Below are 22,848 nucleotides of genomic sequence, written 5' to 3'. Positions count from 1 at the left end.
GCAAATGTGTGAACACGTTCTTTACCTACTAGCTAACGTCGGAAATTAACATGAATGAATATCACACCTTTCACACAATGGCCCGTGTTTTTTAATCACTGGAAGATCACGTTTGCTTGTAAACAATATGTAATACATTGTAAACTATTTAACGAACTGAAGTAAATGTTAAAATATTAGTTTAAGGTATTATTAAACCTGTGTGGTGCTCAGCTTGCATACTTTCTACATTTGTGTTGTCTAAAAATATTACCAATTGGATTTAATACTGCATGCTCAACTGCATAGCTTTAGTATTATCTGCAACATAGTCTTATCATTAGGAATTGGGATTTAGCCTGATTTATAACATTATAACATTTAAAACAAACGTTTTGGTAGTGACAATATTTCATTTAGATTTCTCCACCATAAGTGTGACTCAAATCAAATCATTTTTAAATTATGTTGATAAAATAATAATTTATTTATCAAGTTTCAATTAAATAGATTAAAAGTGAACATTGCAAACTGATATGTTATAATTTGTATATTGCACGCTCAGGAGATGTGAAATTGCCCATTTGTATTTGTGTGGGTGCTTACATATTTGGAAGACCCAAATGTTATTAAAACAAAGCTTGTATACATACAAGGCCTAAATATTTTGGAGTGCTTTAAATATAGTATCATGTATCTGAAACAAGCTTGAGGCTAAGTTTTGTATTAAGTAGCATATTTTACTCTAAAATGACACTGTAAAATAAATAAAGGTCACCTGCAGACTAAAACTGGGATCTTGTTTCATTTTTGTTTACAATCATTAAATGATTAAATGCTCAAGTATTCTTACCTCTAACACACACACACTCTCTCCTGCTGGTGGCAGATATGTAAATGGCTGCGGCTGCCAGATGCTGATACATTCAGGTTTTGACAAGATTTTTCTCGCTTCTTTTCATGTCTGAAGTTCAAAAGTCTTGCATTACTATCCTGCATCCTTCAGTGTTGTGCTGAGCCACAGGCCCTGGGGAAAAAACACTGAAACTACACACACATGTGGATCACAAGCAGGTCACGGGTGGAGACGCCTTCACTTCTGTTTGTTTCAGCATGGAGCAAAGGCCGTCAGGTTTTTTTTTCTGCATGTGCTGCTGATGTGAGCAGTAATACAAACTGCTGTTGCATAGCAAGTGTTTCATGCAGAGTTTTACTTCGCCTTGTCCTGAAGCCACCGTGTGCACTCTTGCAGTAACAGGCCACCCATGAATATCTGCCCTACAGACGGTCAGTCTTCCTCCAGTGTCAGTGTGTGTGCATAACAAGTTGAAACCAGACCTTCTGAATAAAGATCTCTTTTGTGCTGGAGAATTGTGCATGAAAAATGTGTGGAATGACCCTCAAGACTCTGTATGCTGCTGTAGGTATCAGCTCTGGGAAAAGTTAGACAGTTTGCTATTCATAGACGTAGGACTTGTGATACTGTTTCCACACTGTCTGCCTATATGGAGAGGACATTGGATGCATGACAAGACACACTAGGGAGGCTGGTTACTGTCGGGAGCAAAATATAAAGACAGTAATTGTTAGATAAAGCTTAATAATTTCACAATTGTAGTATACATGATAACGTCACAATTCTAAGAAACAGTTACAATTTTAAGAAACCATTTCGCACAGTTTCAACCTCTTACAGAAAAGGCTTTTGAATAGAGACTGGATTAAAAGGGATTTTGAGTCTTCTCTCTTTATATATATATATATATATATATATATATATATATATATATATATATATATATATATATATATATATATATATATATATATATATATATATATGTGTGTGTGTGTGTGTGTGTGTTTCATATATGTGTAATGGAGTGTGCAAACTTTTCAATACCTGAACTTCTAATACCATTTAAAATAATGTGAAGAATCATTGAACATACTGTATATAATGTTAACTGTTTACTGTTCCTATAGTGGATTTTAGTCACAGTTTCACAGTTTTTGTGGTGTACATAATCCGATTCATATTCAAATATGCAGATATGACAACAATACAAGGGCTACAGTTTAACAGTGTGTGGGGAAATACACAATTTACACAAGAATATGTGTTGCCATATTTCAATGCAAACCCAACAGACATACATATACAGTCACTGGCCACTTTATTAGGTACACCAGTCCAACTGCTTGTTAATGCAAATTTCTAATCAGCCAATCACATGGCAGCAACTCAATGCATTTAGGCATGTAGACATGGTCAAGACGATCTGCTGCATTTTAAACAGAGCATCAGAACAGGGTAGAAAGGTGACTTTGAACAAGGCATGGTTGTTGATGCCAGACAGGCTGGTCTGAGTATTTCAGAAACTGCTGATCTACTGGGATTTTCACGCACAACCATCTCTAGGGTTTACAGAGAATGGTCTGAGAAAGAGAAAATATCCAGTGAGCGGCAGTTCTGTGGGCACAAATGGATTGTTAATGAGGTCAGAGGAGAATGGCCAGACTGATTCAAGCTGATAGAAAGGCAACAGTAACTCAAATAACCACGTGTTACAACCAAGGTGTGCAGAAGAGCATCTCTGAATGCACAACACGACCAACCTTGAGACAGATGGGCTTCAACAGCAGAAGGTTGCCACTCCTGTCAGGTAAGAACAGGAAACTGAGGCTTCAATTGGCACAGGGTCACCAAAATAGGACAATAGATTTTCTTGGCACACGCTGGGCCCATTAGAACCAATTGAGCATCGTGTCAACACCACAGCATACCCGAGTATTGTTGCCGACCATGTCCATCCATTTATGACCAGAGTGTACTCATCTTCTGATGGCTACTTCCAACAGGATAACACACCATAAAGCGTGAATCATCTAACACTGGTTTCTTGAACATGACAAAGTTCCATGTACTCAAATGGCCTCCACTGTCACCAGCTCTCAATCCAATAGAGCACCTTTGGAATTTAGTGGAACGGGAGATTAACATCATGGATGTGCAGCTGACAAATCTGCAGCAACTGCTTGATGCTATCATGTCAATATGGACCAAAATCTCTGAGGAACATTTTCAGTACCTTGTTGAATCTAAGCTACAAAGGATTAAGGCAATTCTGAAGGCAAAAGTGGTCCAACCCGGTACTAGTAAAGTGTACCTAATAAAATGGCCAATGAGTGTAAATGTATATACAAAAACACATTATATATTCCACATATATAATAAACATGAAACATACAACAGAATCATGTATCAAACACTCCTGTCTTTATTTTAACACTGTTGGCCAGCAAAAGAGTGTCACTGTGATACAGTATGCGGGGACGATTCCCAAATTACATCCTTCAAATCCTCCCTCCCCCATTCCAGACTGTCATTGGTTCAGTCCAGTGTGCATTTGGTCAGCTTTAGCATCATTGCGTGCCAGTGGAGGTGAATCTACTGCAGGACACCATCATACAAACACAAACCCTCAGAGTAAAAATAGACGCTCAGTGTCATCCAGCCAAACGTCTGCTACCGGTTCCTTTCAGGACGAGCAGGAGGAGGAGGAGGAGGAGGAGGAGGAGAAAAGCGGAAAGCAGACAGGCACTTCAGTCTTAATGCATGGCTTCAACATGAGGCGAAAGGGAACCAGAGAAAGAAATAAAGATCAGGGAGGACGATCAACTAGTCAGTGATGCTACTGAATGCTATTAGCACTCCTGCTTCTGCTGCTTAATTCACCTTCTTTATCAGGTCAGTTTATTTTACAGAGAGTAAAAGAATAAGCTTTCTCTTCTGTTTTCAGGTCTTGAGACTGAGGGGTTATCCGTCAAGAGTTCAACTCTTCAGAAGTTAAAACTTTGGCATTGTGTTGTCTTAAAATGAATAAAAAGGTCTGGAATTTGGATACATGGCATCTTATTTAAAAAAATATCTTATTTATAAAACACTTTTATCTTAAATTTAGGAGAAATGTCTTCAGTAGTTTGTAGGATGAAAGTATTTCACTGTACATTTTGTGTTTAACTCAAAACACATTTATTCATTAATCTTCCTTCGGTTTAGTCTATTTCAGAGGTCGCCACAGCGGAATGAACCGCCAACTATTGCAGCATATGTTTTACGCAGCGGATGTCCTTCCAACCACAACCCAGTAGTGGGAAACACCCTCACACTCTCGCATTTTCATGCACACTCATACATTATGGCCAATTTAGTATTTCCAATTCACCTATAGTGCGTATTCAATTCAATTCATGTTTATTTATATAGCACTTTTTACATTGTAGATTGTGTCAAAGCAGCTTAACATAGTTCTAGTAAAGTCCAGATTGCAAAATATCTAAACCCGAGCACCCGGAGGAAACCCACGCCAATACTGGGAGAACATTCAAACTCCACACAGAAATACCAACTGGCCTGGGGCTCGAACCAGTGAACTTCTTGCTGTGAGGGAAACTTTTATATATGTTTATAATGTTTGTAAATGATTTGGTTTATGTAGGCCCACTTATAACCCAATGTACCTTCTTTATAAGTTCAGTTTTTACAGAAAGTAAAAGAATAACAATCTTTCTCTTCAAGCAGTTATTCAGACCTTGAAAAAGTGTCTCCAGAAAGCGACAATCAAAAACAAGAGGCACTTTTTGTATATACATAACACGTTCGATGATTGTGAGGGATTGTAAATACTGTTCAAGTTTCTGCTGAAGCTCAGAGGTCACTGTGATTGGCTGCAGTGTCTTGATTCTCCTCTCTGATTGGCTGTTGTGCTGGTCTGTGGAGAGTCTGGACAGCACAGGCGGCTGCACTTGTTGCAGAGAGTCTTTTGAAAGTGCTTGTGGGGTCACACCGCACTCGTTCTCCTCTGGCATTCAGCTGATCGGGAGATCGCAGGCGGTACATTTCCCAGAAGTGCACACTGCTGAGGCTTCAACACTCTGAGAAAAAAAAAAACAGAAGTGAGATGTAAAGTCTTGCAATATTTATAGATTTACACATTAATCAGTGCTGTTGTAAATTCAAATATTGGTATTGACTTGTCTGCACTTTAATTCAAAAGTGTCTAAAACTTAACCATTACATGCTCTAAACTTCATTCATTCATTTATTTTTCTTCTGCTTAGTTCTTTTTTTCATCAGGGGTCGCCACAGCGGAATGAAATGACAACTTGTCAAGCATATGTTTTACACAGCGTATGCCCTTCCATCTGCAACCCAGCACAAGGAAACATCCATACATATTCATTCACACACATACACTACGGACAATTTAGTTTATTCAATTCACCTCAGAAATGGTCCACTACACACAGAAATGCCAACTGGCACAGCCGTGACTCAAACTAGCAACCTCCTTGCTGTGAGGCGACTGTGCTAACCACTGAGAGACCGTGTCACTCTGCCCTAACCATTTTTATTGTAATAAAAAAATATATATATCATTACTTTACAGAATAAAACTAAATTAAATTTTAATCAAACACAACTATAAAATGCAAATGTAGACAACCTAAGAATTTCCAAGTGGCCTCTTTTTCCACAGCTGTATATTTAATAAAGGTTTATTCTGAATGCAGCTACCATTTGTTTTGTTTTTTGCTTCGCTACACTGTCCAGCCCTTAAGAGACTAGAGACATCATAAGCAATAGCATAATTCCCCATAGCAGATGCAGGCTTATTTAATCAGGACAGTGAAATGAAAATAATTAGTGATGTTTGTTGAACATATCCAGGTAGTTTGGAAAAGAAAAGCTTGATTGTGTTTACAAATAATGCATCACCTACACTACATCTTATTCAACCTAGCCAAGAGTTAAAGAGCCCCTACAGTATTATGGGTTTTGAGGGTTAAATCTAAAGGTGTACCTTGTTTAAAAATACAATTTTTTACTAAAATATTTGAATCATGAGTCGTTTAAATGACTCGTCGTTCATCTGGATCTTTTGACTGTTCATATCGACGTTGAAGCAAAACAATACCATTTATGAACTACTGGATCCGGTGAAACGTGAACGCGCCTTTTCCTTCAGACACAAGTGGAGTGCGAGAGATCTTGGGATTGATCATGAGGCTAGGATTAGTATCACTGAAAGATGGCCAGACATGCGACTGTAGGGAATAAAGGGTTAAAGTTCATTTTCACAACAGCACCACAGTATAGCTAACTGTGTGATGTGTTTGTTCCTGTCATTTTTCTGATGATTAATACAATAACCTACCCTGCAGTGCAGGATTCCCCGGCCGTTTGTTATTAAGAAGGGATCAGCAAAGACTACTAATGTATGGGACTTTGTCAGTAAGAGGTTCAGTTTGTATGGACAAGTTTCTTCTTCCTCCAAATCCTGTAAGTGTTTCTCCTTCCTAAACAAAGTAAAGTGTGATTAATGGTTGCCTCGTTTTCTGTAGTTTGCAAAATACGGCTTGTAATCACATATCTGATATAGATCAGTGATTGTAATGTATCTCTCAGGTTAAATCTGTATGAGCTATTTCACATATCGCATACAAATCCACGATGTAAACGCAATGCCTGCTTCTTTCTTTACAGATTTAAATGTGCTTCTGCACGCAATCTCTTGCTGTTGCTTGCCACCATTAGATATTCAGATTAATACTGAATGTGTGTCCTTGTTATTACTTGGGGTTATGGTAAAAAATAGAATATAACCGTGCTGGCCGTTTCTCTTAGTCTCGCGCTGAACGCAGTCGACCAATCACAACAGACTGGGTCATCTGATCAATCTCAGATTAGCCTCATGCAAAGGAGGGATTTGGGAACAAATGAATCACTGAACAAATCATAAGGGAGTCGCTACGATAAGATAAAAATAAATGCATATTTTAAGACAACGAAAATGTTTTTTGACCCTGCATGCATTTCAGCCAGTTGTTGAAAACCCCCAAAACCAAATTATGATCTTTCATAAAGCAAAATAGAGGCTCTTTAAAAATGAAAAACACTGGACCTTGAAACACAAGAATACAGTGTTAGAAACACACTTGTTGCAGTAACTTTCCAACTTACATGGCTTTGTGCACTTTGTCAAACCATGTTACATAAGATTAAGCACATTGACTACATCAGAGGAGATGATCATATGGAGTAAGAGAGAGAGAGAGAGACATGTGACGAAAGAACGCAAAGAACTTTTACAATGTGCAGGACTTATAAATGTGTATGTATAGAAACTGTTGTGCAATCGATATATTCATGTTTTGCAGAAACACAGGCAGGATCATGTACGTATTTCATAGAGCCTTGGCTGAGTCTGTTACATTGTTAGGTCTGGCATGAATAAATTTGCAGGCTATGAATCAGGCAGCTGAGCCTCTCTTCATACCTTGGTGAATTGTGCAACTAGAAACTTAAACCTTGATAGATATCTCCTATTAGCTGTTCTTATCAGAGAAAATAATAGTTTTAAATGCATAATGACATCCGGTTGCAGAAAGGTAAATGCCTTTAAAGAGAAAGTTTATACAAAAATTAAATTCACAGTTAATTTACTCACACTCACGCCAACCAAGAAGCAGACTTTTCAAGCCAAACATTATGCACAGTGTTGCCATGGAAGATTAATTTTTTTAAACAATTCACAGTGCGCTCAATACAGTCTCGAGCAGTCAGACTCAGAACTGTTGGCCAAGTCTGTTAATTAAAAGCAACAATGTTCTTCTAGCTGCATAAACTGATCATTTTAAAGAGCTCAATGTTTTGCCACAAATTAGTTTTATCTCTGTGAATTTTTATTCTCAAAGACCTAAAAGCTGCAACACAGGCTCACAGGAAATATGTGCTTCAGCCTACATTTTTGTAAAACTGCAAAAACATGCTTTAATATGTGTAAATTAAACCCTACAGGTCTGTATATGATGCCTTTCGTTAGTTTTCACACTAATGATATTGACAAAGGCGTTTTATCGTTGAATAAAGGATTCTTTTTATAAAGTTCTTAACAACAAATATATACTATGTGGTCGCGGATCACTTTCCTTTTACATTTGCTTTGAAAACATTATTGCTTGGATTTAGGTCAGTGGGTTGCTGGTGATCTGTATGACGAGCCCTACTTTCTTATGAACAAATACAAGAAACGTGAAACTTCCGGTCGAGTGAACGCTGGTGCGTTTTGGCTGCCGCTGCTCACTGTGTTTACTTAGTTTGTTTTAAACTTCTTTTTACTCGAATATTTTATTGGAATGTTTTTTTTTAATCTGAACTCTTGGGTCATTGATCTTTGTGGACTCTGTGATCGTTGTGGATTCTTTGATTGCTGTGACTTTGTGATCGCTGTGATCACTATCTGGTTGCCCGCATACCATTAACTTCTCCAGCGCCGTGTCCACGTCTTCGCTAACCTTCAGATTATACCTCAAAGCATCGTATTTGTGTCTACAATTTGTAATTGAATATTTCCCTCACCCTCATGTCAGTTTGCTTGGTAGCTCACTTTGATGGGTGTTGTACTTGTAATGCAAAACACTCAGATTCGAGTCCAGTGATGCACAATTTCACAAAAGAGATAAAAGCTACGTAAAATCAAGGTAAAACTATGTGGTCGCGGATCACTTTTCTTTTTACATTTGCTTTGAAAACATTATCGGTTGGATTTTGGTCAGTGGTTCGCTGGTGATCGGTATGACAAGCCCTACTTTCTTATGAACAAGTACAAGTAGGACATCTATCTGAAATGTAAAGCAAAACATATCCTAAGAAGAGATTCGCAAAAATGTAGATCGCCCTCTAGTGGATTGTTATCATCTAAAACCTGCAACAAACTGTACCCAGAGCAATGTATGACTAAAATTGAATGAATCAAGAACCAAGAACTGCAAGAACTTCTCAAGAAAAAAGGTGAACAAACTCTTACACTAAAAAAAAAGCTGAGATCCACACAATTCCTTCATGCTGTCCCAACACAAATCGATTAAGTCAACTTAGGAGCGTATTGAACATAAATCAATTAAGTTGTTAAAAAAAAAATTTTAAACTAATTTTAAATAAGTAGTTTGAACAAGCAGTTAATTATTTTTTTGAATGAATAAGATCATGATGAAGTGCAATAATATAAACATGACATTTACATCATGTATGAGTACAAAGAACAAAATATGCATGCTCGAGTCACATAATCAATCCATCGCACGTCACCACTGGTCTGCAATCATGGCCCACTGGCATAAACAATACAATCACTGCAAAATAACAAATTGATGGTCTTTATTCATTAAAGCACAGGCGAGTTAGTCCTCTGCCTTTACCAAACATCCGCTCATTTCCACCCATTACTGTGCTATTTGTGAAGAGTCATCTGGATAAACACACACGGCGGAGACAGCAACTAATTTAGAGGAGCACTGAACACTTGAAGAGTCCGCTTTAATGGGTCACATGGCCTTTGGAACACACAAATTGGTCAAATTTATAGCATTAATGCACTTCCCATGTATATAGCTTTAGATTAAAGTGGCAGCTTTTGAATAAATTTACACTTGAACGCTCTTCTACATTAATTTAATACACTACTACACTGTAAAAAAAATCTTTCATAGGAAAAAGTGTGGGCATCCCTGCTTTAAGTTATACAAAGTTTGAATATTTTTAGTCACCTTGGTTAATGTAAGTTGACTGGAAAGGTTCCTTTGATTCAACTACATATAAGACAGCAATATTTTTTTCAAGTGTGGTTTTAACTTTTGCAACCAAAAAACAAAGGCTGTAAAAGCTCGGCATGAGCCAACAAGTTGAATATCAGCTAAATTCAATCTGGTGATGCGATTTAAAAGCATAAACAAAAAGCTTTTTCTAAATGAAACTGTAATTGAAAAAAATTGCATGTTTTGACAAAGAGGAGGAAAACAAAATTATTATTGATTACTTGAAAATTGACCAATGTTCCTGGTCTGTGTTGCGGTCTTGGCTGTAATTGTAAAGGTTGCCGCTCCTCGCTGAGCAGAGCTAAATTTAGTCCCTCAAGAACAAGTCGTTCCAACCGGAGCACGGAGAGACTCAATCAGACGCAGAGACAAGATGAGCATCAGCGCAACATGCACTAATGCAGCAGCCAAAACACAGCATATGCTGCAGAGCACTCACGCCAGTCTCATCAAGATTTCTCAGTATTCCTTTTGCTGTTACTGAGCCTTTCTTTTCTGATAACCGTCATAAAGAAGAGTATTTTACTCATTCAGATTAAGAAAGATTTTATTCAATCCATTTCTACAATAATACTCAAATATGCATTGTTTTTAAGATTTGAATTGATTATTTTTTGTTTCCGTTTCTGACCAAATGGGTTCATTTGTAGATACAACAATGACACAGTGATAATGTATTATTAATAATGATAATGCAGTATATGCATTATTGATAATATACAGTTGAAGTCATTTATTTGTCCTACTGCAATTTGTTTTCTTTTTTTAAATATCTCCCAAATGATGCTTAACAGAGCAAGGCATTTTTCACAGTATTTCCCACAATATTTTTTTCTTCTGGAGAAAGTCTTATTTATTGTATTTTGGCTAGACTAAAAGCAGTTTTCATTTTTTAAAAACCATTTTAAAGTCAACATTAATAACCCCTTAAGCTACATTTTTTTCAGAACAAACCATCTTTATACACAAATTTGTCTAATTACAGAGACTTGCCTAATTAACCTGTCTTAAAATGTCACTTTATGCCAAATACTAGTGTCTTGAAAAATATCTAGTATAATATAAACATGTCCAAAAATAAAAGAAACCAGTTATTAGAAATGAGTTATTAAAACTATTATGTTTAGAAGTGTGTTAAACAGAAATTGGGGAAAATATACAGGGAGCTAATAATTCAGAAAGACTAATAATTCAATTGTTTAACAATTATATTGAAAAATAACAATATAAAAACTTAATTAATTACTGGGCTGCAATCATAAACATTTTATTATTATTATTATCATCGTCATCACTATACAGCTACTGCATTATAAATATTCAGTATTCGTGAATACATTACAATTATCTTCCATTGTTTATTGTATTTAATAACAAACAATACATTTCTACAACATTAACTAAATGCATTAACTAAAGTTAACAAGAATAACTTTGTATTGTAATAATGCATTATTAAAGGTTGAACTATGCCCAATAAATGCTTCCTTTTTGTTATTTACTTATTACCATTATTAAATAAATGAATATTATTACCACAATAATATGCATAATTATTGTTATTATTATGAAGACTTTATTTTATTAATATAATAATTGTTTAAAATATATGATTAAATAACATTCTAAATAAAATGATATCAATACATATTGTTGTACTTCTGCTTTTTATTTGGATTAGCTTTATTCTTGTTTTTTTTTACAGCAATCTTTAAACTTCTGTTAGTATAGAACTAATCCACCTGGGTGAGGGGTGGGGATTCGGGGTTGTTTTATGATATAGCCATATGTTGTACCCTTTCTATATTAAACAAAAACCGAAATAATAAAAACAATTGTTCACAAAAAAAATCTATACATATTGTGCAACAAAATTAATATGGATCATTATAATTATTGCAATGAATGATTAATAAACAAACAAACAAGCAGCCAAGTAAATCATCATGCTACAAACATAATATATATTACAAATTTAAAAAGAATTATATTATAATTATGATTGATTAAATAACCTAATAATATTACTAGAAATCAATTCATTATTCAATTGTAAAATATTAATCAATTCAATGATTAATTATATATTTTATTGTTAATTTAAATGTTCTTTTTACTAAATAAAAAGTATATATTTTGAATTAGTATTGTTTTATTTAATTTCCATGCATTCTTATTATACAACAACCACATTGTGCATTCTTTTAATATCTCACTGATTGAAAGTGCTCTACATTACTCAGCTGAGGCTGACAGTAACAGCAAGCGATCAGCAGTGCAGAAACTCAGCTCTGATCACAGCTATAGTATATCTGCTTGATACTACAGGACACACCAGAGCTGAACCGGAGGTACAAACACACATCCTGCACCGAGACATATGTAGAGACGAGACCACGCATCATTCGCACACTGATCAATCTAACAAGGCCTCTGGGAGCAGCTCTCCTCAGTCTGTCTGCTCCACGTACATTACTGCAGTGTGTGTGTCTTTTGCAAATTGAGAGGGAAGTGCGAATGCAAACCTTCTGTGTATGTCTGTGTGTACAGGTTTATGTGGTTTACAGGGACAGGAAATTGTTTAATGACATGGGTATGATCTAGTATGATCATGCTGGTGGTGGTGTTTAGAGATCCCGCTCATGATTGTAAACTTTTTGGGTGTTTGGCCATAGACAATAAATCCACAATAAAAATGCACATTACTTACTTGCCATTATCTATTAATGACATACAAATATCTTTTTTATGTGTTTTATGAGCTGTTGGACTTTCAGCCAATTTGTTTTTGATGCATTACAATCACATCAATATCAATGTATTTTCATTATTTTCCAGTAAATAAGCAAAAAATACATGTAAAACAAGAAACATTTGCTGTTATTAATTGGCCAAATGTTGGCAATAATTTAGTATTATTAAAAATGACTCTTGTAATGTATTATTAAAAGGTATTTCCCCATAAGTACTTTTTAGTATATAAATAGAAGAAAAACATTGATATTTAAGCTGTTTATTTTAGATTTTAATTTTTTTATATTAAAAATATTGTTTATACTAAAACATATATTTTTTAAATTAGTTGTGATTTACTAATATTTTAATACAATTTCAGATTTTATAATTTTTCTTACATTTTTTCAATGTAATTTTTAGAAAAAATAAAAAAAATGTATAACCCAAATTTTAATCTACACTGTAAAAAGCGATTAATTGACTTTATTTTTTAAAAAGTGAGTAAAATTAGCAGAATTATTCAAATTAAGTCAACTTAACCTTTGCAAGTAACAGGTTTACTTACTATAATTTTTCAGTAAAGTCAACTTGTTGCATTTAGGACAATAGGTTTAGTCACTAATAATTTTTACAGTGTACTAGTTGCACGGAAAAAAATCCATTGGATTTACTACATTTTTTTAAGGTAAGTGGTTGCAAAGAATGTATATGTGGGCTGAATTTAAACTAAGTTGAACATTACTAAATTTAATTTGTTTTAATTCAGCCCATATAAATTGATTGCAATCAGACAGCTTAAAACTTTTAGTAAATCCAATTTATCACTTTTCTTTGTGTACTCTGTTAAGGTGGTTTACAGGGACACACCTTGTCTTCCTGTAATTCAAAATGCTTAAAAATCATATATAATGGGGTCTTTTGAATTTAGAAAAATGTCCAGTGGTTTCTGTGAGGGTTGGATTTAGAGGTAGGTACATGTAAGCAGCATTTACAGTATAACATACATTATTTATAGTGTCCCTGTAAACCATGTACACAAGTGTGTGTTTGTATATATATTTTGGTTTGTTTCTTTGGCACCAAGAACAAGAAAGATTTCTGGATGATCATGAGACACTAAAGACTGGAGTGATGAATTTATTCTTGTATCAGAGGAATAAATTACAGTTCTTGTATAAATTGATTATATGTCCATTGTAACCTGCATGTTTGTTTAATAAATTATTTCTAAAGCTACTTTCTTGTGTTTTTTTACATTCAATAATGTGTGTTGATTTATCTGGTTGATTCAATCAACCAGATACGCGGGTACATTTTGCATCTCCTAGATACAGTGTATTTTCTCTTATTTTTTAAAAACAAAAACTTTTAATGAACCAGTTTTGGATAATTACACAATTTATTTGTAATTATCTCTAAAAAATAATGTTTTTATGTGTATTTAGGGACATTTTGTTAACTTAAAGACCACTTTAATCTCTGGCCCCTGAATCATACATTCAGCTTCAATTATCATGAAGTAATTAAGTCTAATTTTCATAACTTTTGTACATTTGCTCTACTAAATCAATGTTTCCAAACCCTGTTCTTGGAGGCGCACCAACAGTACATGTTTTAGACGTCTCCCTTATCTGACAAGATAATTTCAGGCTTTGTACTCTCTTCTAATGTTCATTGAGTTGATTCAGGTGTGTTTGATTAGGAAGAGTGGGAATGTGTAGTGCTGGTTGTTGCTAGAAGAAATACAGCTGCGGCTGGAAGTTAACAAAAATTATTTATTAAATTGCCCATTAATTGTATTTTATTAATGTCTCCCCCTATCCAAACCTTACACCCATCTCAGTAATGTAAAAATATAAATTATTGTTGAACAGTTTCACAAAATGTATATTATATTGATGTGAGTATGGGGCGAAGCAGTGGCGCAGTAGGTAGTCCAAAGACATGCGGTACAGGTGAATTGGGTAAGCTAAAATGTCTGTAGTGTGTGTGTGAATGTGTGTGTGTGGATGTTTCCCAGAGATGGGTTGCGACTGGAAGGGCATCCGCTGCGTAAAACATGTGCTGAATAAGTTGGCGGTAAAAACTTGCTGGATAAGTTGGCAGTTCATTCCGCTGTGGCGACCCCGGATTAATAAAGGGACTAAGCCGACAAGAAAATGAATGAATGAATGATGTGAGTATATGCAGCTGTATCTTATCTAAACCTACCACAGTGCTGGTGTGCTTTTAGGAAGGTTGAGGAAAAACTGTACGTATAAGTTATATAAAAATGCACAAAACATCTATTACTGTTTTATTTCAGCAATAAAAAGCTGATTTTGCTTATGTCCATATACATTCTGGTCAACTCTGTTACACTGGTTATAAAAAAGCATGACTAGAGCACTGATAGAAAAAATATGTGACTTGCTCCAAGTGATGTCAATTGGGTCCCACTTTATATTAAGTGTCCTTAACTGCTATGTACTTACATAAAAAAAAGTAAATACAATGTACTTACTGTGTTTATAATGTATTTGAGAACACTTGTGGTGCTTTTGAGTTGGGATAGAGGTTGGGTTATGGACAGGTTAGGTTGTATGGGTAGGTTTAAGGGTGGGTGAGGGTGTAAGGGATGGTCAACAGTGTATTTAAACATGTAATTACAAAAGTTAATTACAGATGTAATTACATATATGTATTTATTCAAGCAAAAGTACACAGTAAATACATGTATTTACACAATAAGAACATTGTAACAAACTATAAATTCCTGTGTAAGTACATATTAGTTAAGGCCACTTAATATAAAGTGGGACCGTCAATTGCTCTGGCGGGAAACTCTGGAAGTTATTAAAGCTTGTCATTATTATTATCTCATTCATTTGTGCAAACCGTTTAGGACGCACTAATTGTAGATTAAGTATTTCGCCATAATTTATAAGGTTCTATCTGACATTTTTGAGACAAATTGAGTTTTTCACATATTTTTATTAAATGACAACTTATTTACATTATGTGATGTTTTTTTATGTGAAGTTTTTTGCATTTTAAGATTAAACAAAAAAGGTTTTTTGTGAGCCAAAAAGGTTTTTGTGAGCCAATCAGCATTTCAAAAGCACACATCAGAATCAGTTTTCTTTGTTATTCTACCAGACTGCTCTGTTGTTAAAAAAATGTAGTATATTAAATGTGAAAGATTTTTATTTGTGTGTATAAACAGTTAGTCAGAATTATTAGGCCTCCTTAGATTTTTTTTCTTTTTTAAATATTTCACAAAATTTTCACAGTATGTCTGATAATGTTTTTTCTTCTGGAGAAAGTTTTATTCGTTTTATTTCGGCTAGTATAAAAGGAGCATTTATTTTTTTTAAGTCATTTAAAGGTAAAAGATAGTCTACAGAACAAACCATCGTTATACAATAACTTGCCTAATTACCCTAACCTACCTACAGTAGTTCACCTAATCAGCCTACAAATGTCACTTTAAGCTGTACAGAAGTGTCTTGAAAAATGTCTAGTCAAATATATTTACTGTCATCATGGCAAAGATAAAATAATTCAGCTATTAGAAAACGGTTATTATTAAAATTATTGTTTGGAAATGTGTTGACAAAATCTTCTCTCCGTTAAACAGAAATTGGGAAAAAAATAAACTGGGCTAATAATTCTGACTTCAACTGTATATAGTCAGTGAAACATTTTTCAGTGTTTATTAAACATTGTTAAACATCTCATTTGCTCATTGTATGTTTTCTTTTAAAGTGTTTAAATTTGATAGAATGAAGGGGAAAATAATTAATTTATTCATGGGGTCTTAAAAACGACAATAAATAATACCATATTAACTACATAAAATTAACATCTGCACTGGACAAAATATTCAACCTAAAATATTAAAGAAATGTTATAAAAAGCAAAAAAATTCACTCTCAAACCTCAAAATATTGTTACAACACCAATTTATTTATTTTTATTAAATTAATAAGCAAACTGATTGTATTTCTTGTTAAGTAATGCTTCAATGAACGTTCTGCCAGATTGAACTTTATGACTCCAAACAGAAAATCATTTTTAGAATCAGAAGCTTCTATCTGTATTTGCCCTGTTTTTTTTTTTTTACCCCAATTTGCAAATTTAAGAGAATTTTGATAATTTACATTTAGAGTAGATTTGGGGTCTCTGTCATGTTAATGTATGAAGAAGAACTGTTACACATATATTGTTTTCTATAGAATGTAAAAACTTTAAGAAATTCTGTTTTAGAGATGCCATGTAGTATCTGCTTTTAAGCTAAATCATAAAATGGTGAAAACAGGCATGAGATGATAAGTTTTCAAGGTACACTGCGATTTGGAAAAGTCAAGGTTTTAAAACTGCAAAACAATAACAAATAACAAAATTTTTGCTATATCGTTTCTAAGGTATGAGTAAGATTTTTCATTTACTTTTCATTTACATTTAAAAATAACATATTTTAGAGCAGTAATCACAATACTGAGAAACCATGAAACTGTAATATTTTTATCCAAGGTTAACATACAGTCAGAATCATATACCGGCCCATGCCAAGTGGAAAATGTTAACTCTGTTAGCGTTTTTTAACAATAGGTTAAACAACAATTAGTAGCAGAATCAAATGTTCATTATCACATGTTAGCATTTTGCAAAATTCATAATAATAATGCGTTCAGTTTACTGTAAATTATACATTTGTTGTACATCCTTTCAGTTCCAGGAAAACGAATGGAAACAGACAGTATTATGCTCGAAACATGGCTATTACTTCTTTTTATAAAAATATTTAAAGTCAACATCATACTTCCTCATGTTATTCAGGACAAAATCAGCCTTGAGTGACACTGGATTTCTTGCTCATTTGATATTGATTAACTCTATCATATGAGACAACAAACTATGAGACATTATTCTCCAATATCTTGAATTTTAGAGTTTTTGATGCAGTGGTTTTCCTGCATCACGTTCATCACCAATAAACTCAACATAAAAAGTATGATGACTTAATTGCATAATAAAAATTCAACGCTTTATTGTCCTCCATAATTAATGAAATAAACATGCTAAATCAGCAGCCATATCAAAAACACTAAACAAAGTCTGTGTTAAAAATTCAGTACGTTGGGTAAGAAATCCTTTTTTCTTTGTGTATTTTCAGTGACAAAGACAGAAAAGCTGTCGAGAGGTCATGAATAGCGCACTGGAATATAGTATGCAAGTATGAAAACACATATGAACAGCTGTGTGTGTCTGAACGCCTGGATCTGACATACTGATCTCCCTTTACTCACAGTGACGTTCCTTGTTCATTCCCAGAGCTTGTCAATCACGGACCGGTGTCACATCACATTTCAGAGGGACATAATGATATGTTTATCCAGGAGTGTGTGCATGTGTGTGTGTGTCAGGTCGTTTATTGCTGACATGAAACAACAGCTGTAAAGCTCAGCAAGAAAAGCACATGGTGAAAAGAGAACGGCAGATTAGAAAAAGAGTAAATGATTGACTTTAGGAAAGTCTCGGAAGTATTACGGGTTTATTAAAGAGTGAATGAGTAATTGTTAAGAAGTATGTCTCGTGAGTCATGGAAAATAAAGGTGTAATTGTGGCAGCTTTGTGAAAAAGGAGGAAAAAAAAGTCTAATTATTTACCCAGGCTGGTGTTGTAACAATGTCTAATGCCCTTCTTTCTTTATCAGTAAAAATGCTTGCATTTGTTCATACAATGGCAATCAATAGTGACCAGCATTATTCATTTAAAAATATATATGCCAAAAAAGTACATAGAACTACATAGAACATATAATAAATATTAAATTATTACACCAAAAAATATTGATTGGATTTTACTCAATTTATTTTAAGGTGAGTGGTTGCAAACAATTGATATGGTCTGAGTTTAAACAAATAATTAAGTTGAACATTTCTAAATTTAATTTGTTTAAATTCTTGGTGTGATTCTGGAGTCAGAATCTGAGTTTCAGTAGTCATGTCAAAGCAGTCAGTAAATCAGCATACTATTATCTCAAAACCATTGCAAGAATTAGATGCTTTGTCTCCAGTGAGGACTTAAAGAAGCTTGTTCATGCTTTTATCACCATCAGAGTGGATAACTGTAATGGACTCCTCACTGCCCTTCCCAAAAAGACTGTTGCAGCTCGCCCAGAACTCTGTGATCAGGATTCCAGAAGCAGAAAATCAGAGCACATCACACTCATCCTCAGGTCTTTAAACTGGCTCCCAGGACCTCAATACATAACAGATATCCTCACTGAATACAAACCTTAAAGATCGCTCAAATATTTAGGATCAAGTAAATTAGAAATTCGAGGAGTTTAGTCGAAGCATGGTGAATCGGCCTTCAGCTACTGAGCCTCTCGCTGCTGGATCAGCTTCAAGAAATTATCAGATGTGCTGTTTAAACACATTTCAATCTGTTTTAATCAATTTTATTCTAGTTTCTTTTATTCTTGCTTATGTAAAGCACTTTGAATTACCAAAGCCATATCACCCTGCAGCCCAAGACCGGTTACTCACTAAAGCTAAGCAGGGCTGAGCCTGGTTAGTATCTGGATGGGAGACCACTAGGGAACACTAGGTTGCTGTTGGAAGTGGTGTTAGTGAGGCCAGCAGGGGGCGCTCAACCTGAGGTCTAAGTGAGTCCTAATGCCCCAGTAAAAGTGAAGGGGACACTACACTGTCATTGGGCGCCGTCTTTCGGATGAGACGTTAAACCGAGGTCCTGACTCTCTGTGGTCATTAAAAATCCCATGGCACTTCTCGTGAAAGAGCAGGGGTGTAACCCCGGTGTCCTGGCCAAAGTCCCTCTATCGGCCCTTACGATCATGGCCTCCCAATCATCCCCGTCCACTGAATTGGCTCTATCACTGTCTCTCCACTCCACCAATAGCTGGTGTGTGGTGAGCGCACTGGCGCCGTTGTCCTGTGGCAGCCGTCGCATCATCCAAGTGGATGCTGCACACTGGTGGTGGTGTGGAGAGACCCCCCTCATGATTGTGAAGCGCTTTGGGTGTATGGCCAAACACAATAAATGCGCTATATAAATACACATTACATTACATTACATTACACTGTGTATGAAATGTGCTAAACTTAAATAGACTTGCCTCAGTTAAATTCATCCCATATCAATTGATTGCAACCACTTAGATAAAAAAAAATTGTAAATTCAATTATTTTTTGTGTACAAACACACAAATTACTCCCCATGGCACGTTAACAGGTTCAGATAAAGTTTCTTAGCCTTTATTATGGATGTATTGTCAGCAGTTCACTTGAGCAGGGCACAGATAACACAGATGACTATGTTCATCAGAGAAAAGAGCATTTCTGACCTATGAAAATAATATTCAAAAAGTATGATTTTTTTATAATATAATATTCAGAGTTTATTATGGGAGTTATTGACTATAGCAATGTGTTTCTGTTTATGACTGAAATGTTCCTCTGAAACAACATCTCCAAACACTGTAAAAATGGCAGGTTCCACGCAAATACTTCATGTTGTCCTAACACAATCGATTAAGTTAACTTAATTGTATTTACAAATTTAAGTGGATTGAACATAGAAAAATTCATTTATGCCCAAAACTTCAATAATTGTGTTAATCCAACTCATTTTAAATAAGTAGTTTGAACAAGCAGAAACAGTAATATTTGAGTGTATTGCGATTGTTAGGCGTCTGTTTTATGCAAATAACTAACATTGTGGACACAACTGCTAATTTAGACTGCTCCTAATTTACTAACATTAGAAGAAGTTTCCGGTTAGAATGTTGTAAATTAAGTAGATAATTATAGCAATTATTAATTAGTTATTCAGCTCATTTTAAATAAGTAGTTTGAACAAGCAGCAAGAAAAGTTAAGTTTTTCTTTTAAAAAGAAGGAAGTAATTACCATTAATTGAAGATAAAAATGGGCGACATGGTGGCTTAGTGGTTAGTTTAATCCCCTCACAACAAGAAGGTTGCTGGTTCGAGCCCTGGCTGGTTCAGTTGGCATTTTTGTCTGGAGTTTACATGTCCCTCCCGTGTTCGTGTGGGTTTCCTCCGGGTGCTCCGGATTCCCCCACAGTCCAAAGACATGCGGTACAGGTGAATTGAACAAAACTAAACTGGCCGTGTGTGTGTGTGCCTATGAGAGTGTATAGGTGTTCCCCAGTACTTGGTTGCAGCTGAAAGCACATCCACTGTGTAAAACATACGCTGGATAAGTTGGCGGTTCATTCCACTGTGGCGATCACTGATGAATAAAGAGACTAAGCTGAAGGAAAATGAATGAACTGAAATTAAACAATATATACATTTTTGATGTGCTTGTTTTCATCAAACCCTGTTGAACACACTCAGCTTTGTTTCAAAAGCGTTATGCTTGAAGGCTTAATTCTGCATGAGAAGGAATGTAAATGTCTCCTTTTGTGGTCTGGAAAATAAGGAATGGCAAACGGCGTTGGAAAAGCACCAGGATGAGAGTAAATGATGACAACGGTAAACTATCAGTTCAAGCCCACACCACAGAACACTTCAGATTTTCCCCCCAAATCAACAAAAAACCTTTCCATCAGGGCCTGGTAAAAACCCAACAATGAGCGCTAAACTAACAAACACACTCCGCTGACTCATCTGTACCCTCTCCGTCTCTCGCTCCTCAGGATCAACCACTTTTTGCAAAGCGCCTTCGCAGAAACATGCATCACAAATCACTCTCTGAAAGTTTCTCTCTTCAGGCAGTATAATAACCGAATGGCTCCACTATATAATTAAAATACCTTTAACATCTCAATATAGCCATCCAAAATGAAATGTCATCCATCTTATACAGCACATTTGGTCTTTTGTCAAGTGTGTGATCTGAGATCTGCTCAATGCTGTGCCCTTGGGCTTGACATTTAACCTCGAGGTGATCCAGAGAAACAGTCCCTGTGATTAGTTTAGCACATGCAGCACACAAAGACAGGCAGATTATTAATAAACATGCTCAATCTTTATGCATTATTATAGACGGCAGGGTTTAGGCACAGTTTGTACGCTACTGTTTGATGCATTCAATTGATTAAAAATGACACTATAAGGACATTAACATAGATTTGTTAACTTAATAGTCATTGAAAGAATCTTAAAAACATTTACCAGACAATTGTGAAATGTATGCATGTTTCACGGATGTCCTCATAGATAAAAGTGATTTAAAAAAACAAATGTGTCCTTTTCATCTGATTCAGTGCAGGATTTCTTTAGTTGAGGGATCACATTTACAATTGAAGTACATAAAACTACATATTGCTGGAAATTTATGACTATATATGACATATCATATGACTGGGAATTACATGTGAGGGTAAAAGATGTACAAATGCAGATCGTGCTAAAATATAAAGCAACTTTGCCTGCACCATTTAGTCTTTAGTAATTATGATTAGCTTAAAATCAAAACAATAGAAGCTGATTGTCCCTATAAGCCTTTTGTAGGCATCCCAGCATATGTGTGTGTGAATGTGTGCTCTAGGTTAGGAAGTGTTTTGCTCTGAGTATTAAAAGGACTCAAGAGTAAAGCGGTGCTTTTATTGAGCAATGCTGACTGAGCCCTTTTAGAGCTTCAGGTCTGGACACACACACACACACAGACACAGACACACGCACACAGCTATCTAAAAGAAGGCAGTACAGAACTTCATACTTCTGTTGCTTATAAATCTGTGTACATTTGAATGACTACAAAATAACTTGTACAACAACAGCAGCATTTTAAGCTCAATAAAGTAGTCTGGTTAATATATTTATAATTCCTTTAAAGGAAGGTATTGTCAGATTTGGCTCAGTTTAGCTCGATTGGTCTCCAAGAAACACATGCACATTAATCCACACACATAATACAGCTCCTAAACGCTGCCTGATCAAGTGACTAATTATTAATAGGAGACTCCTTCTCTATTTTTTCCTTCCCTCCCTTCATCTCTCTCTTTTCCACTGTCATTGCCCCTTTCCCCTGAAAGTGTAAAGTTACGCTCTGTAACTCTATTCTGCAGAGCTTCAGTGAGCTGAGGGGCCACTCTTGCCCACACACACACACACACACACACACACACACACACACACACACACACACACACACACACACACACACTCAATTTGTTTTCCTATCTTAGGGATATTGAATATTATTTTTCTGTAAGGTTAATAATATTTCTATGGCCTAACTCTACCCCTACCCCTAAACCCAGCTTTCACAGAAAGATTGCCAATTATTAGATACAAATAAAAATATTTACTGGTCAATTTATAAGTCTTTTTAACTAGCGAGGATATGTAAAATGTCCTCACTAATGGGTCTTGATTTTTCACTATATAAGTTAGGACATTTGTATGGAGCCAGATCAGTCTCAAAAATAATACATTTCTAGAACATTATTCATACATCCACAACAAGTCACATTCACAAAATCCAATTCGTCAG

General features: G+C 35.2%; 1 protein-coding gene across 3 annotated transcripts in view; it reads right to left on the bottom strand.

Annotated features, from left to right (window-relative positions):
- Nucleotides 1–3,237: 3,237 nt before the first annotated feature.
- The window catches only part of si:ch73-335l21.1, a 76,772-nt gene continuing 57,161 nt past the window's right edge, over nt 3,238–22,848 (bottom strand). For 2 of the 3 annotated variants that reach the window (XR_015495506.1, XM_087260818.1), the window contains one exon: nt 3,238–4,917. Coding sequence is in view for 1 of the 3 variants with exons in the window: in XM_087260818.1 (XP_087116944.1) it covers nt 4,910–4,917 (8 nt within the window). In the remaining 2 variants the exon portion in view is untranslated. Of the gene's footprint in view, nt 4,918–5,960; nt 6,091–6,200; nt 6,343–22,848 lie in introns of all 3 variants that reach the window. The other variant, XR_015495504.1, reaches the window with a different exon arrangement.

The sequence above is a fragment of the Danio rerio genome, chromosome 7 (genome assembly GCF_052040795.2).
Source record: "Danio rerio strain M-AB ecotype USA chromosome 7, GRCz13ab, whole genome shotgun sequence".
In the NCBI taxonomy this organism is placed as follows: domain Eukaryota; kingdom Metazoa; phylum Chordata; class Actinopteri; order Cypriniformes; family Danionidae; genus Danio; species Danio rerio.
This window is presented reverse-complemented; position numbering and strand designations above follow the sequence as displayed.